At 46.0% G+C, this 18,656-nt stretch overlaps 1 protein-coding gene across 1 annotated transcript; it reads left to right on the forward strand.

The window, feature by feature from the left end:
• Nucleotides 1-4,857: 4,857 nt before the first annotated feature.
• Nucleotides 4,858-17,879, forward strand: LOC116982469. Its single transcript, XM_033035709.1, has 3 exons — nucleotides 4,858-4,993; nucleotides 12,345-12,478; nucleotides 16,641-17,879. The coding sequence occupies exons 2-3, from the start codon at nucleotides 12,420-12,422 to the stop codon at nucleotides 17,818-17,820; spliced, it is 1,239 nt and encodes a 412-aa protein (XP_032891600.1). The 5' UTR covers nucleotides 4,858-4,993; nucleotides 12,345-12,419; the 3' UTR covers nucleotides 17,821-17,879.
• The last annotated feature ends 777 nt before the right edge of the window (nucleotides 17,880-18,656 follow it).

Consider the following 18,656-nt stretch of genomic DNA (forward strand, 5'->3'; position numbering starts at 1 on the left):
AGCTGGCTCGGCCACTTCCTCCTGCAGGCTATGATCTATCGTCTTCTGATCGGCTGTTTTTCCGTTCAGGCTCACCCTGAAGACGGGACCTTGAGTTTGGCCGCAGTATCAACTCGACAGATTCCCATCTGAAACTGCCATCTCCGACCCTAAGTGGGGACCCGGCACCCGGCTTCTCAAGGGCCACAACCTCCTGGGAGCATCTGCTGCCCTCAGCCTCCTGGGAACATCAATCAAACAATCCAAATCTGTCCATGTGGACAGAACTCAAGGGTTTGAACTCCAGGGAGAGGTTGAGCAGGCTGGGACTCTATTCCTTGGAGAGCAGGAGATTGAGGGGTGATCTTGTAGAGGTGTATAAAATCATGCGATGAATAGTTCGGGTGGATGCACAGAGTCTACCGAGAGGGGGGTCGAGAAGCAGAGGGTTCAAGGTGAAGGGGAAAAGATTTAATAGGAATCTGAGGGGTGACTTTTTCACACAAAGGGTGGCGGGTGTATGAAACGAACTGCCAGAGGAGGTAGTTGGGGCAGGGTCTATCGCATCGTTAAAGAAGCGATTAGACAGGTACATGGATAGGACGGTTTAGAGGGAAATGGACTAAACGCAGGCAAGTGGGACTAGTGTAGATGGGACAGTTGGGCCTGTTTCCATACTGTATGACTCTATAACCTCTCCCTGTAGCTAATACCCCGTAATCCACGAATCATTCTGGTAAACCTTTTCCACATCCCTCTTGTAATGGGGTGACCGGAACTACACACAGTACTCCAAATGCGGTTAACCAAAGTCCTATAAAGCTGTATCATGACTTTCTGGATCCTTATACTCAATGCCTTGGCCTATGTTTGTAAGCTTGCCTTCTTTCCCACTCTATCTACCATTTCCACGTAGTTATGAACGTGGACCCCATGATCCCTCAATGCCATTCATTGTATATTTTCCCCTTACATTTGATCTCCCAAATTGCAGCACCTCACACTTGTTCATATTAAATTCCATCTGCCATTTCTCCGCCTATTTCTGTAGCTAATCTATATTCCGCTCGCCACCTTACGCCTTCTCACACTCAAAACCTAACAATCTTAGTGGCATCTGCAAACTTAATAACCAACCAGCTACGTTTACATCCAGGTCATTTTTATATATCATCAACAGAAAGTTATGTTAACATTGGAATACATCTTGGGTCAGCTCCCGACTATATGTCACAATATCAGAAAGCTATACATAGCTAAAAATATGATCTTGTGCTCTTCCAGTTTGCGGGATTTTTCTATTTTACGCAAAATCGGTAGCGCTACAATTTTTCGCCACATTACTCACCTTTCTCCTGTGCTCAAGTGCAACAAGTTTTGTTCCGATCGATGGTTTAACGAGGTTAATTCCCGGGATGGCGGGACTGTCATATGTTGATAGAATGGAGCGGCTGGGCTTGTATACTCTGGAATTTAGAAGGAGAAGGGATCTTATTGAAATGGAGATGAGGAAAAGCTTTTCAACACAGAGGGTTGTGAATCTGTGGAATCTCTGCCTTAGAAGGCGGTGGAGGCCAATTCTCTGGATGCTTTCAAGAGAGAGTTAGACAGAGTTGTTAAAGAGAGTGGAGTCAGGGGATATGGGGAGAAGGCAGGAACGGGGTACTGATTGTGGATGATCAGCCACATGATCATGGTGAATGGCGGTGCTGGCTCGAAGGGCCGAATGGCCTCCTCCTGCACCTATTGTCTATTGTTTATTTCAAAAGCTATTAAGGTTTAAAAATCTTTTAAAATCTTCAAAACCACACATTCGCAGATTGGTCTCCTCACCTTTCAGTCACCCGGGACGGAGACGCCCCATCCTGCGCTGCCACAGCCTCTCCCGCCTCACTCACTAACTCCTCTCTCCCCTCCTCACAGTAACTTGTCTATCGTCTCCCCCACCACCGGCGTCGGCCGCGGGGATGGGGGGTTCAGTGGAGGCCCTGGTCCCGTCTCTCTCTCCCTCACTCACTCCTCTCCCCCGCCTGCTCTCTGTGGTAATGGCGGTCCCATCTACCCATCCCCCCCGGGTAAATCGCTGCGACCGTCCGTCTTCACCACCGCTGCGGTAACTCACCCTTACAGCCCTCCCGGAGATCTCCTCCACCAGCTCGTCGAAACTCGTAGTGCCCACTGTGACAGATACCGACTCCATCCCCCGGGTGGCAGCAGCGAGCAGGCAGGCAGGCAGGCAGGCAGGCAGGCAGGGCGGGGACGGGATGAGCAGCAGCAGCGGGCGTTCGGGCAGGATGGGGATAGGCCGAGCGGCGACTGAGCCGGAGTGGGCAGAGGGAGGGAGGGAGAGTCGGGTTGCAGGGTGGCCGAGCAGATTGCGCGGAGTTTGAGTGACTGACACACACAATGCAAACAGGTCCAATTGTCAAGTCAACTGGATCTAAACCACAGCTAACAGTGAATGACCTGTGGACATTACGGACATTTTCAACCTCTCACTTCTGAGGTTTGGGGTTCCCACCTGCTTTAAAAGGGCATTAATAATACCAGTGCCCAAGAAGAGCAAGGTGACGTGCCTCAATGACTATCGACCAGTGGCACTAACGTCTGTGGTGATTAAGTGCTTTGAGAGGTTGATTACGATGCATATCAACCTGGACCCACTGCAGTTCGCTTACCGCCACAACAGATCAACAATGGATGCAATCTCACAGGCCCTCCACTCCGTTCTGGACCACTTGGACAACAAAAACTCAGGCTGTTTGGCTGTTATTCATTGACTAGAGCTCGCCGTTTAATACGATCATCCCCTCCAAGCTGGTTACCAAGCTCTCATACCTGGGTCTCTGCGCATCCCTCTGCAATTGGATCCTGGACTTCCTCATCCACAGACCTCGGTCTGTCGGTATTGGTGGAAATGTGTCATTCTCGACAACAATCAGCACGGGAGCACCTCAAGGCTGCGTGCTCAGCCCCCTGCTGTACTCACTCTATACTCATGACTGCGTAGCCGGACATAGTGCGAACTCCATCATCAAGTTCGCCGATGACACCACCTTTGTGGGACATATCACTGATGGGGACGAGTCAGAGTATAGAAGCAAGATCGACCAACTGACCAAATGGTGCCAGCACAATAACCTAGCTCTCAAAACCAGCAAAACCAAGGAACAGATTGTGGACTTTGGAAGGGGTAGGATAGGGACCCATAATCCCGTTTATATCAACGGGTCGATGGTGGAAAGGGTCAAGAACTTCAAATTCCTGGGCGTGCACATTTCCGAAGATCTTTCCTGGTCCCAGCACACTGATGCAATTATAAAGAAAGCACATCAGCACCTCTACTTCCTGAGAAGATTACAGAGAGTCGGTATGTCGAGGAGGACTCTCTCGAACTTCTACAGGTGCAAAGTAGAAAGCACGCTGACTGGTTACATCGTGGCTTGGTTCAGCAACTTGAACGTCCAGGAGCAGAAAAGAATGCAGAAAGTTGTGGCCACTGCCCAGTCCATCATCGGCTCTGACCTCCCCATCATCGAAGGGATCTATCGCAGTCACTGCCTCAAAAAGGTTGCCAGCATCATCATGGACCCACACCATCCTGGCCACAAGCTCATCTCTCCGCTGCCACCAGGTAGAAGGTACAGAATGCTGAAATCTGGTACATCCAGGTTCATGGACAGCTTCTTCCTCACAGCCATCAGGCTATTAAACTCGCCATCAAACAAACTCTGAATAATAACAACCTATTGCACTTTATCTGTTTATTTATGTGTATATATATGGTCTATGCGATATAGAAACACTGAACAGTTCTGTATTTATGCTTACTATATTCTGTTGTGCTGCAGCAGGCAAGAATTTCATTGTCCTATCTGGGACACATGACAATAAACTCTCTTGATAACTTGACTTGAGGAAGGAACTGCAGATGCTGCTTTTTATGGAGGGAGGGAGGGGGTGACTGAGGGTAGGGGAAATGAGAGGGAGGGAGAGATGAGGGAGGGATTGGGGAAGAGGAGGAGGAGAGGAGAAAGATCTTGGGGAGGTGAGGAGGGAGAGTGGGGGGGATTGAGGGTGAGGAGGGGGTAGGGAGGAAGAGGGTGGAGGGGAGGAGTGGAGGAGGCAGGGAGTGGGGAATAGAGGGAGAGGAGGGCAGTGGGGGAAGTCAGGAGGGATGATGGGGGGATAGCGGGAGGTGAGGAGTGGGGGATTGATGGATAGGAGGGGGGTAGGGAGGAGAGGCGTTATGGAGGGAGGGAGGGTAGGGGAAAGGAGAGGGCGGGAGGGATTGGGGAGGAGAGGAGGAGAGGGGAAAGAAGAGGGAGGGTGGGGAGGAGGGGGGGGATGAGGGAAAATGAGCCGCGCCTGCGCAGTTGGGGCTATGCGTGAGTGGTGGAATATTGCGTTGGGGGAAATGGGTTGCTTCGGGGGAACGGGTGAGTGGTGGAATATTGCGTTGGGGGAGCAGACCCAACGAGTCTGCACTTAGTCTAATGCACAATAAAACCTGTTGCCTCTTCCAGCATTTTCTAACTTCATTTCTTGGTCATTTTGTCGAGATGGTGCGGAGGATGGTCTGTGTGATGGACTGGGCTACCTCTTCACTACTTGATCTCTTTCCCTTCTCACAGTCCTTGTGAAAATTGAAATCTCCCATTGTACGTGTGTGAGAAGGAACTGCAGATGTTGGTTTAAACCAAAGATTGTTCCACTGATTGTGCTCCACGGTTGCCTAACCTCTATTATCAGCAGGTCTCTCCCACTAGAACCATGCATCAGTTCCAGTGACACACCCAGTACCAGCTCAACAACATTGCTGACTCTAAACATTTATGCATTTACATGTTAAAAATATCTTGATCAGGTGTATGACATGGCAAGAAACTGGTTGCACAGCAAAGTTGTCCTATTACATACAGACCTGTACAGCAGTAGGTTTTTCTTTATTTTCCACGTCAGTGTTTCATCGGGATTTTGCTTCCTATTCCAAATTGCCCTGGAGAAGGTGGTGGTGAGTTGATTTCTTAAACCATTTGAATGGATTTTGTCTATACAGCTATCGTGCTACAATGCTGAGAACTATATTCTGGATCTTCCTTTTTGCTCTATATATTGTATTTGAGTTAGACTCGATTGTATGCGTGTAAGGTATACCTGATCAGTTCGGATGGCATGAAAAACAAAGCTTTTGTTTAGAGCTCGGTACACATAACAATAATAAACCTAAAGTGAAACTTCCTGCTGGACAGGGACCTCTCAATGATGTTGGATATAGATCTTGTGGCGATGAGGAGTGGCAGTGCTCTCCCAAGTCGGGATGGTATGTGATATGAGGTTATTGTATTGTATTGTATTCAAATTTATTGTCATTGTCTCAATTAGAGACAACGAAATGAATTTCCCTTTACAGTCAGTATCATAAAAATAAATAAATAATAAATAATAAAACTAATTAAAAATAAAATAGAATTTAAAAAAAAGCACAAACACAGAAAGTCCACGACACAACATAACACAATGGCACCAAGGTGAGGAAGGCACCATAGTCCAGCCAGCCTCCCCTCCGATCTTCCCAGATGTTCACCCGTGGTCGGGGCCTTCCGAGCACCCGCAGTCGCCACCCCGGGCGGCCCGATGCTCAGGCCCTCTCGCCGGGCTGATGGAACGCCGACGCCGAACCCCGATGGTGAAAATCCTCCTCAGCGGCCCGGACCTCCCAATCAGCCACCTCCCACCGGAGTCCGCAGCTCCCGAGTCCGCAGGCCGAGCCGGGCAGAGTCGCAGGACCCCACGATGTTTGTCAGCGCCGCCCGCGTTGGGAGCTCCGCGAACCACAGCTCCATGATGTCGGTGCCGCAGGCCCAGCACTCCGGGCTCCAGACGGCGATCCCCGGTAAGGCATCGCCAGCCCCGCGATGTATCAGCGCTGTCCCGCCGCTGCTGGAGCTCTGGTCGGTCCAGGCAGGAAAGGCCGCGCCAATCCAGTAGGTAGGCCGCTGGGGGGGGCGAGGACGCGACTCGAATAATAGTCGCGTCCTCTCCAGGAAGTGTCTGAAGGACGGTATCCCCCTTACCGTGCCCTCTTCCCCCACATTAAAACATTAAAAAAAAACATTAAAAACACACTTCAACATAACAAAAAAAACAAAACAACAAAAAGATACCGGGCTGAAGATGGAGGCAGCTGGCACCAGCGCCACCGGAAGTACAACATTAGCTACAAATGGTGGCATTCTCATGCTGTTGCTCTATTTTTTTAAATCAAGACTGACATATTTTTGTTTACAAAGTTGGAGCATTTCCAAAAGTTTGCTTCACCCACATTAGGTTCAGTGTGGTCGGCTGCCCAGGGAGGTTAGAGCGCATGGGATCCACAGAGAGATAGTGTTAATAAAACATGTATGGGCAAAAAAGTGGCTTCATAAAAGGAAACAGAGGGTGATGGTGGGAGACTGGAGACATCTCCGATGTCGTGGTATCGAACACCTCATCTTTGGCCCAGATACGGCGTAGATGGAGAAATTGGGAGTAGGGGACAGAGTATCTGCAGGAAGCCGGGTGGGAAAAAGTGTAGTTGAGAAGTTGTGGGAGTCAGTGGGTTTTTAATAGACGTCAGTGGTAGTCTATTTCCTGTGATGAAGACTGGGAGATCAAGAAAGGGGAGGGAGGTGTCTTCAACCTCTTCACCTCTCAGCAAACCCTTCCCATGACTGCAAACAATACTCTAAACTTTTCATAGAGCCTCAACATCAACCTTTCATGTGTACAGTGGTACAGTGAAAAGCATTTGTTGCGTGCTAACCAGTCAGCGGAAAGACAATACATGATTTTCTGATTCTTATACTCAATGGGACACGTCTGTGACACAGGAGACAGCAGGAGGATGTGGAAGGGAGTCCAAACACTGACGGGGTACAAGGCAAGGCAGCAGGTAACTGGCACCGACACTTCTCTCCCAGATGAACTGAACAACTTCTTTGCACGTTTTGATGCAGCAAACACCACACCCAAGGGGAGAGCCAGCCCCTGCTTACAAACCGACCAGCCAGTCCTGACCATAGACTCAATGGACACACGGAGAATCCTGTCTAAGGTCAACCCGTGGAAAGCAGTCGGACCCAACAACATCCCAGGACGTGTGCTCAAGGAATGTGCTGAGGAGTTAGCAGATGTGCTAACAGATATCTTTAACATCTCCCTTAGTCAAGCCATTGTCCCCACATGCCTCAAAACTTCCACGATAATCCCCATAGCGAAGAAACCAGTGGTTGCCTGCCTAAATGACTACCGCCCTGTCGCCCTGACCCCAATAATAATGAAGTGTTTTGAACGCCTGGTGAAACCCCACATTACTGCCAGCCTCCCCTCATCGTTAGACCCCCTCCAGTTTGCCTATCGCCCCAACCGTTCTACAGAGGATGCCATCTCTACCACGCTGCACACAGTACTCACGCATCTGGAAAATAAAAACACATACGCCAGAATCCTGTACATTGACTTCAGCTCAGCGTTTAACACCATCATCCCACAGAGACTTGTGGAGAAACTAACCCTGCTGGGCCTCAACACCACCCTGTGTCACTGGATCTTGGACTTTCTGACAGAGAGACCGCAGTCAGTCCGTGTTGGCAAGAACACTTCAGGCACGATCACGCTGAGCACCGGCTCCCCTCAAGGCTGCGTGCTCAGCCCGCTGTTGTTCACATTGCTCACACATGACTGTGCTGCCAGATTCAGGGACAATAAGATCATAAAATTTGCGGATGACACAACAGTGGTGGGACTCATCAGCGGAGATGACGAATCAATGTACAAGGAGGAAGTAAAACAACTAGTGGACTGGTGCAGCAAAAATAATCTAGAATTAAATGTCGACAAAACGAAGGAGATGGTTGTCGACTTCAGGAGGGCGCAGCCAAAGCATACACCCCTCAACATCAGTGGCACCACGGTGGAGAGAGTGGAGAGCATAAAGTTCCTCGGTGTGCAAATTATAGACAGCCTCACCTGGTCCAGGAACACCACTGGGACCGTCAAACGGGCCCATCAGCGACTGCACTTCCTGAGGAAACTAAAACAGGCCTCACTCCCCACCAACATCCTCAGGATTTTCTACAGGGGTACGGTGGAGTCTGTACTCATGTACTGCATAAATACGTGGTACTCCACCTGCAACTGCTCGGACAGGAAGGCTCTGCAGAGGGTAGTGAGGGGAGCAGAGAGGATCATTGGCGTCTCCCTACCCTCGGTACAAGAACTGTTCCAGAGCCGCTGTCTGAAAAAAGCTCAGAGAATTGCTAAGGACAAACTGCACCCCCTCCACACACATCTGGATCTCCTGCCATCAGGCAAGAGATATCGAAGCATCAAAGCCCGGACTACAAGACTGCTAAACAGCTTCCTACCACAGGCTGTGAGGCTGCTAAACAGTCACTCTGTACTCACAGTCACCTGATTCTGCGGCTTGGCACGGACACTTTAATAACTGGCACTGGCCACTTTAATAACTGGCACTGGCCACTCAAATCAGCTGCCCCGGACATTTTTTATGATTGGTTTTATTGTATTTTAACGTTGTGTTTTTACCTGCTTTTAACTATTTATACTGTTCCATCAGGGACTGGATTGGTTTTAGTGTTATTATGTGTGAAATGTTTTAAATTTCATGTGCGATGCTCCGTTATTCCCTGGGAAACGTCTTTTCATTTTGCACTGTACAACTGTTGCTTGCAAGATGACAATAAAGGTTGATTGATTGATTGATTGATTGATTGATTGATTGATTGATTGATTGATTGATTGATTGATTGATTGATTGATTGATTGATTGATTGATTGATTGATTGATTGATTGATTGATTGATGTGCCTCAACAATGGAGCCAAGCAAACCATATACCTTCTTTATCTTCTTTACCACTCTATGAACTTGTGTTGCCACTTTCAGACACATATTGCATATGGTGATTTAAATTGCACAATACTCCAGCTGACAATGTTTTATAATGAATTTGGAGCATAACCCTACTTAAAGTCATAGACCAGTACAGCACGGGAACAGCCCTTCAGCCCATCTTGTCCATGCCCTCTAACTACCCTCTGAGTGAAAAGGTTGCTCCAGAGGTCAATCTAAAATATCTCTCCTTTTATCATAACCTATGCCCTCCACCCTCAATCCTCTATCCTGGGGAAAATACTATTTAAGCCCTTGCCTCCTGCACTGCAAGAAAAAAGATCCGATCTATCCAAAATCTGCCAATATCTCAAGACCGCTAACCAAGTAACATCATGGTGAATCTCTTTACACCCTTTTAACTTAATGCTCTCCTTACTATGGCTGGTGATGGGAAATGCACACTGTACTCCAAGTATGGTCTCACCAGTGATATGTACAACTGCAGTATGATGTGCCAACCTTTCTACTCAAAACCATTTCCAATGAAGGCAAGCATGCCAAACGCTTTCTTGATCACAATGTCCATCCCACTCGATACTTTTAGGGAATCATGCGCCTGTACTCCCAGATCTCCTTGTCTGCAACGCGCCCCAGGGCACTACCATTTATTGTGCAAGTCCTGACTTGGTTTGACATACCAAATTACAACATCTCATACGTGTAGGAAAGAACTGCAGATGCTGGTTTAAATCGAAGTCTGAAGAAGGGTCTCGGCCCGAAACGTCACCCATTCCTTCTCTCCAGAGACGCTGCCTGTCCTGCTGAGTTACTCCAGCATGTTGTGTCTACCTACTTGTCAGAGTCAAATTCCATTTGTAATTCCTTGACATACCTTCCCTTAAGTATAGCAGCGTGTCTTAATGACTACCGTCCAATGGCTCTGACATCCAACATTATGATAGACACAAATGCTGGACAGCTCAGCAGGACAAACAGCATGTTTGGAGAAAGAACGGATGACTTTTTGGGTTGAGACCCCAATGTTATAAAGTGCATTGAGAGACCGGTGATGGCGCACATTAACTGCCATCTTCCCGGCCCTAAACTCATTTCTGGGACACCTAGACAACAAGGTCAGACCATTGACTATAACTCTGCTTTCAACACCAAAATCCCATCCAAATTCCAGGACCTAGGAATCAGCTCTGCCACTGGGTCTGCAACTTTCTGGCCCTCAGATTTTAATCTCTGAGGATAGGTGACAACACCTCCTCCAAAATAACATCAACACCGGTTCACCGCAAGGATCAGCCCCATACTATACACCCTTTACACTCACAAATGTATGGTTAAATTCAGCACTAATTCCATCTACAATTTTGCAGACAACACCACTGTGGTGGGTCAAATCACAAACAATAATAAGATAGAGTACAGGGAGGAGATAGAGAATTTAGTGATATGGTGCCAGAACAATATCCTTGGCATTAATATTACCAATGATCTGTCGTGAAGCAACCACAAGGAGAAAATGTTGCTTCATTGATTAAGGTGAATGTTAAAGCTGTAGTCCAAAATTGATTGTTCATCCAGTGAGGCTATATGGGTGGAGCTGAGAAATGAAAAGGAGATGTTCGCCTTGTTAGGAGTGTACTACAGGTTCCAAAATAGTCAACTGTATTGCATCTAAGATGTATAATACTACTTTTACTAAACTGTACGTAAATATTGATTTCACTGTATCTCGGTACATGTGACAATAAGGGTATCAGTGACCATTGACCAAATAGGGGCAGGAGATGATTCTGATGATTAACATTAAGGTAAAGAGAAAGGAAGTGACTAGAGAGAAAATAGGCCCCTTAGAAACCAAAGCAGTCATCTCCGTGTGGAGCTACAGGAGATGGGTAAAATCCTCAATGAGTATTTCTACTGTTTTTATTGTGAAGAAAGACATGAAGACTGGGGAACTTGGGACAGTTAATGGAAGTGTCTTGAGAACAGTCAGTGTTACGGTCGAGGAGATGCTGAACGTCCTAAGGTATGGAGGAAGACAAATCTCCCGGGCTTTTGTCAGATATTACAGGGACCCTGACTGAGATATATGAATCATCATTAGTTTTAGTTTAGTCTAGAGATACAGCACAGAAATAGGCCCATGTTTTGCCTCCATTTAAGAAGGGCTGCAAGGAAACGTCTGGGAGCTATAGACCGGTAAACCTAACATCCGTGGTAGGCAAGTAACTGGAGATTGTTAAGCGGGATTAGAAAAAAAATATTTGGATAGACTGGTGCTGATTAGGGATGGACAGCATGGTTGTAGATCACAGTAAAGTGTGTGGTATTGTAGACAGTGAAGATGGTTATCAAAAATTACATCAGGTTCTTGATCAGTTGGACAAGTGGGCTGAGGAATGGCTAATGGAGTTTGATGCAGATAAGTATGAGGTGTTGCACTTTGGGAAGTTAAACTACAGCAGGACCTTTACAGTGAATGGCAGTGCTCTGGGTAGTGTTGTAGACACTAGGATTCTAGGATCTAGGAGAGCAGGTACATAATTCCTTGAAAGTGTCGTCACAGGTAGATAGGGTGTACGCAATACTCCAGGTGTGGTCTCACCAAGACCCTGTACAGCTGCAGTAGAACCTCTCTGCTCCTATACTCAAATCCTTTTGCTATGAAAGCTAACATACCATTCGCTTTCTTCACTGCCTGCTGCACCTGCATGCCTACTTTCAATGACTGGTGTACCATGACACCCAGGTCTCGCTGCATCTCCCCTTTTCCTAGTCGGGCACCATTTAGATAATAGTCTGCTTTCCTGTTTTTGCCACCAAAATGGATAACCTCACATTTATCCACATTATACTGCATCTGCCAAACATTTGCCCACTCACCCAGCCTATCCAAGTCACCTTGCAGTCTCCTAGCATCCTCCTCACAGCTAACACTGCCCCCCAGCTTAGTGTCATCCGCAAACTTGGAGATATTGCCTTCAATTCCCTCATCCAGATCATTAATATATATTGTAAATAGCTGGGGTCCCAGCACTGAGCCTTGCGGTACCCTACTAGTCACTGCTTGCCATTGTGAAAAGGACCCGTTTACTCCTACTCTTTGCTTCCTGTTTGCCAGCCAGTTCTCTATCCACATCAATACTGAACCCCCAATGCCGTGTGCTTTAAGTTTGTATACTAATCTCTTATGTGGGACCTTGTCGAAAGCCTTCTGGAAGTCCAGATACACCACATCCACTGGTTCTCCCCTATCCACGCTACTAGTTACATCCTCTAAAAATTCTATAATGGCTGATCATCCAGAATCAGTACCCCGTTCCTGCTTTCTCCCCATATCCCTTGATTCGTTGACATCAAATGAACTGAAACAGTACATGAACGTTTCATTATAAGATACATCCCTGTAATATCAACACATATTAATATTTGTTAACCCTTCTGTATTTCAGATCCATTATCACAGTTCAATGCGATGGATGTGGGTTTTGCGCAATTGAAATGTTTCAGGATCCAGGTAACAAAGAATGCAACGTGAGGAAATTGTGAAAATGTCAACAGCTCAAGTGCCAGATCGCTTTTGTTGGTAAATTATCAGTCATTTTTTACACTTGATAATCACCACGAGGATCGTTATTAAATAGATAGTCATGGTCATCAGTAAAGCAACTGACGTAGTCATTAATACATAGACTATGTAATCAATGAAGAGGGCCAAATAAATCAATAAATTATAACATTAATCACTAAAAGTAAAATCACATTTGTCAATGGTAAGATTTTGAAGAGCTGGAATGAAGGAATCAATACTGATTGTATTCTCAGGTTCTTGAGCACCATTTACAAAATGTCCATGCGCTCCCATCTGAAGCTCAATGGGGGGGTTCTTGCTATCATCCTGACCTCAGGCCAAGTGTACCAACGGTTAAACAAAAAATGTACTGACCAAGTTGCAATGACACAAACATTCTATCAGGGTAAATTAATCTCGATGTTTGGTCCATATAATATTTGTCTTGTCAACATGAGGGCTCGGTATCTAGAAAGCTCAGCAACCCAGTGAATTCTCCTGCCCTTGTATTCCTGGATGATTGTAATGTGAGGGTTAAACAGACTGGGAGCTGAAATGGAGTTGTCAGCTAATTTAGCAGCACCGTATATGGAACCCTGCTTAGGAAAACAAGTAGATGTTTTCGAAGAATGCTTGGGCTAATTCGACCATTCGATCATGAGGACGCCTGCACGGTCACTAGGATAAGCTTTGCTTTCCCAGAGACGTCCAAGGTGTCTGATAGGACACATAACTCATGCCATTATGGTGCCATGGAGAATAGCTAGCTGACACATAATCACCGTTATTCTTAGTGATAAAAATATTATATAAATACATGCTTCTGCCATGAGAGCATGAGCTTCATCTTCAGGGAGAGAAAAAAGCTTCACCAAGGAGAGGGAGAGGGAGAGCTTGGACCGTTATGTGTGCCAGTGCCAGATAGTGCAGACAGGCGACTCGAATACGCAGAGGGGTGCAAGAGTTCAGAGTCATAGAGTGATACAGTGTGGAAACAGGCCCTTCAGCCCAACTCGCCCACACTGGCCAACAATGTCCCAGCTACACTAGTCCCACCTGCCTGTTCTTGGTGAATATTCCTCAAAACCTGTCCCATCCATGTACCTGTCTTAAACGATGGGATAGTCCCAGCCTCAACTACCTCCTCTAGCAGCTTGTTCCAAACTCCCACCAACCTTTGTGTGAAAAAGTTACCCCTCGGATTCCTATTAAATCTTTTCCCCTTCACCTTGAACCTATGTCCTCTGGTCCTCGATTGCCCTACTCTGGGCAAAAGACTCTGTGCATCTACCCGATCTATTCCTCTCATGATTTTGTACACCTCTATATGATCTCCCCTCATCCTCCTACACTCCATGGAATAGAGACCCAGCCTACTCAACCTCCCCCTAGAGCTCGCACCCTCTGGTCCTGGCAACATCCTCGAAAATCTTTTCTGAACCCTTTCCAGCTTGACAATATCTTTCCTATAACATGGTGCCCAGAACTGAACACAATATTCTAAATGCGGTCTCACCGAATCTTATACAACTGCAACATGACCTCCCAACTTCTATGCAATACGCTGACTGATGAAGGCCAAAGTGCCTAAAGCCTTTTTGACCTCCTTATCTACCTGTAACTCGACCTTCAAGGAACCAAGGAACCTGTACTCCTAGATCCCTCTGCTCTACCCAGAGGCCTACCATTTACTGTGTAGGTCCTGCCCTTGTTCAACGTCCCAAAATGCAACACCTCACACTTCTCTGTATTAAATTCCATCAACCATTCCTCTGGCCACCTGGCCAATCGATCCAGATCCTGCTGCGATCGTTCACAACCATCTTCACCATCTGCAAAACCACTAACTTTTGTATCATCAGCAAACTTGCTAATCTTACCCTGTATGTTCTCATCCAAATCATTGATGTAGATGAGAAACAGTAATGGGCCCAGCACCGAACCCTGTGGCACACCACTAGTCACAGGCCTCCATTCTGAGAAGCAACCTTCCACCATCACCCTCTGCTTCCTTCCATGGACGAATTTGCTATCCATTCAGCTATCTCTCCTTGGATCCCAAGCGATCTAACTTTCTTTATTGATGTTGATACTCGAGTTTCTGTTTTAATTGTGTTTGCTTTAATAAATAATTAGTTGTGCTCTTCATCATGTGTTTCCTCCATTCATTGATCCGAATCCTTGAATCCTGCATATATTTCATTACAATGATCAAGGCAGTACTGACTGAATTGATCTGGGCTGGTGTTCCAGGGACAGACAAAATATAAATAACAGGTCATTTCATAAAACAGCTCCGGTGAGGACTATGATCAAATGGATCTTTGTCCTTCCATAAAACACATTCCCTCCAGCCCAATTATCCCACACCCACCAAGATGCCCCATCTACATTAGTCCCACTTGTCAACATTTGGCCCATATCCTTCTAAACCTTTCCTATCCCTGATCCTGTCCAAATGTATTTTAAATGTTGTTACAGTACCTGCCACAACTACTCCATACAGCAGCTTGTTCCATGTACCCACCACCCACTTTTGTGTGAAAATTATCCCTCAGGTTTCTATTACATTTTTCGCCTCACACCTGAAACATATGTTCCCCGCTTCTTAATTCCCATACTCTGGGTAAAAGGCTCTGTGCATTCACCCTATCTATTCCCCTCATAATTTTATACACCTCTACAAGATCATCCCTCATCCATGCGCTCCAAGGAATATTGCCATTACTTTGATGCCAGGAGCAAAGGAAGTAAAACGGTTGTTGCTAAAAACATCAATTTCAAAATGTTGTTCAAATATTTCCCAAATTGACTTTAAGACTCTTATGTTTAATCCCCTCTTCATCTACACTAAAATGATTTCAAAGATGAAAGTATGCTTTTGAATATTCTGCATAGAATATTTGTATCATGAATTGTTTTACACACAAACCACATTTCATAATATTGTTTGTATACCAGGTATGTAATGAACATTAGACAAAAAGTGCTGGAGTAATTCAGATTCAGGCCGCATCTCTGGAGAAAAAGGATAGGTGACGTTTCGGGTCGGGACCCTTTGTCGGAATGAAAGTAGTGGGGGGTGTGGGGGGGGAGGGGAGGGTGGGGGGGGGAAGAGAACTAGAGGTGAGAAAAATCAGGACAAATCTGGGTTGGTACAGATGACCTCAGGCCGGGTGGTTCCCTGGTAGGCCAATTGTTGCATAGGGAAGGTGTGATCTCAAAACAGACTCATTGTTGCGAATTGTAGATCTGGTTAAACAACCAGGGTGGAGGAAGGGGAGGAGGAGACAACAGGGTGGGGAGTGTTAGTAGAAGTTATTTAAAATTTGAGAATTCAATATTCATACTGCTGGGTTCTAAACTACCCAAGAAAACTATGAGGTGCAGTTCTTCCAATTTCCGTGTGGCCTCACTCTGGCAATGGAGGTGGCCCAGGAAGGTCAGTATGGGAATGGGAGGTAAACTGGTTAGCACCCACAAGATCCAGTACGCCTCAGCAGACCAAGCATATGTGTTCAGCGTAACAGTCCCCGAGTCCACATCGGGGACTCCGCTTTTGCATCGAGTTTGCATCGGGAACGGCGGTGGCAATAGATTCCTTGTTAAAACTGACGGTTGACGACGTTTCAGGTCAGGTCGCTTCTTCAGACCGATAACAGGTGACGTTTCAAGTCGGGATAGTTCTTCAGACTGATGACATTTCAGGTTGGGGCTCATCTTCAGATGGATGATAGGTGAAGTTTTGGATCAGGACCCTTCTTCAGACGGTTTGGGGTGAGGTTTCAGTCTTTTCATGCTCTGGAGAAGGGTCCTGACATGAAATGTCACGTGTCCTTTCGCTCCAGATGCTGTCTGACCCGCTGAGCTCCTCCACATTTTGTGTTTTGCTCACTAACTTCATTAAGTTACAAACAGAGCAGGACTGTCCCCTGAGGCATTGGGAAAGAACTTTCACCCTTATACGAACACACTGGCTCTGAAAGCTCATTATTTCACTATGACATTTTAATGTTTTATCAAATGTTCTCTATAAATGCAGGATCTAGCTAGTATTAATCTCTGAATATGTATTCAAATATCTATGTCCTGATGTAGTTCAGTTTCTGTCATTGCAATTTTAAGAATTTGTGTGATTGCAAACATAAGATAAAATTATATATTTTATTTATAACAGGGACCAACATGAACTAGAAAAGAGAACAGAGACCATACAACACTTTGTAAATCAGTTTTCTAAGTGGCAATGTCGAACGACAGGATACATACGTGAACTACAAGAGATTGCGAACAGTATTGATCGGTATCACAAAGGTGCCACAATTGCAAATGTCACAGGGTCGTCTGCAAGTGCTGTAGGAGGTGTGCTTACGTTTGCAGGAATAATTGCTGCTCCTTTCACTGCTGGTGGCTCCCTGATACTCACTGCTGTGGGCGCGAGCATAGGAGGAGCTGGTGTTATCGCTAACTTGACAGCTGGCATCACTGAATATGTTAAACGGTCAAAGAAGCAGAAACGGGTAGATGAGATCATCAGGCAATATAAAAATGATCGGAAAGAAATGTCAGCACACTTGAAGGACATCGACCGTGATCTCCAGGCCCCGAGTCATCTTAGTGAGGAAGAAAATACCGAATGTGATTACAATGAAGGCACAGCAGGAGATTGCCAACGGAACAGCAAAGTAAAGCAAGTCACCAGTAAACATAGGGGAAAATATATGCCGAAAGTTAAAGATAGATCATATTTACAAGGGATTAGGAAGGCAAGGAATATTTTCAACAAATGCAGGAAAAAGTATTTGGATGAAGTTAAAGCTGGATTACAATCTGGTTCCATCAGCATGAAGACATTTAAAGTGACAGCATCAATCATGGGCAAACAAGTCTTAAGCAAATCTCCTGGCCTTAGCACAGTAGCTGAGAAATTGACAACTCTGAGTCACAATGTTCAAAGAACAAAGTATGCCCTGGAAGCTGGGAAAGTGAAACGGTTGCTTTATGGAACTCCTCTAGCTTTGTCCAAAACTACAAGAGCTGTTTCAGGAGTTGTGGGAGCACTCTTTATAGTGTGGGATATCTACTCTATAGCTAAGGATTCGATTGAGCTGAGCAAAGGAAGTAAAACTGAAGTCGCTAAAAAGTTACGAGATGAAGCTCAGAAGATAGAGGATGCATTAAAGCTGTATGAGGACATATGTCAGTTTCTAAAAAGGTTCTTGAGAGAGACTGGGACATTGGATAATGAAGTCCAGAGGCTTGAACAGAAAAAGGATGAAAATTGTTTCTTCATTTCCAGTGGCATTGGACTTAGATCATCGAATACTACAGCAAGGGGTAGAAACATAGAAACATAGAAAATAGGTGCAGCAGTAGGCCATTCGGCCCTTCGAGCCTGCACCGCCATTCAATATGATCATGGCTGATCAAGCCCTTGGGCCCACAATGTCTGTGCCAAACATGATGCCAAGATAAACTGATCTCATCTGATTTATACTCCCCTCCCCCCCATTCTCTACATATAAATGTGCCTATCCAAAAACCTCTTAAACACCACTATCCTATCAGCATCACCACCAACCCTGACAGAGAATTCTAGGTATCTATCACCATCTAGGCAACATTCCCCGCATGTCTCCTTTGAACGTTGCCCCCCTCCCCCTCACATTAAAGCTATGACCTCTGGACATTGACATTTCAACCTGGTAAAAAGTTCCAACTGGAATCCCTCTCGAAGGTACTTTCTTTGTAGCTACAATTGTCACACCCGTCATTCCTTCTTATCCCCACTCCCATCAGGCAGAAAATAAATTGATGTCATAGGAGTAGAATTCAGCCATTTGGCCCATCAAGTCTACGCCACAATTCATTCATGGCTGATCTATCATTCCCTCTCAAAGCTCTTAAAGATAGCAGAGTTAAGGGATATGGGGAGAAGGCAGGAACGGGGTACTGATTGTGGATGATCAGCCATGATCACAGTGAATAGCGGTGCTGGCATGAAGGGCTGAATGGCCTACTTCTGCACCTACTGTCTATTGTCTAATGCCGAACCCATTCTCCTGCCTTCTCCCCATATCCCACGACACTCTTACTGATCAAGAATCTGTCAATCTCACACTAAAAATACCGAATGACTTGAACTCCACAGCGGTTTGAGACAACGACTTCCACAGATTCACCGCCCTCTGAC

This window comes from Amblyraja radiata, chromosome 1 (assembly GCF_010909765.2).
Source record: "Amblyraja radiata isolate CabotCenter1 chromosome 1, sAmbRad1.1.pri, whole genome shotgun sequence".
Taxonomy (NCBI): Eukaryota; Metazoa; Chordata; class Chondrichthyes; order Rajiformes; family Rajidae; genus Amblyraja; species Amblyraja radiata.

Bases quoted from the DNA above. Each gene is read 5' to 3' on its own strand.
- LOC116982469 (XM_033035709.1), top strand. From the start codon at position 12,420: ATGCAACGTGAGGAAATTGTGAAAATGTCAACAGCTCAAGTGCCAGAT. The intron at 12,479-16,640 runs GTAAATTATCAG...TATTTATAACAG, and splicing joins GTGCCAGATCGCTTTTGTTG to GGACCAACATGAACTAGAAA.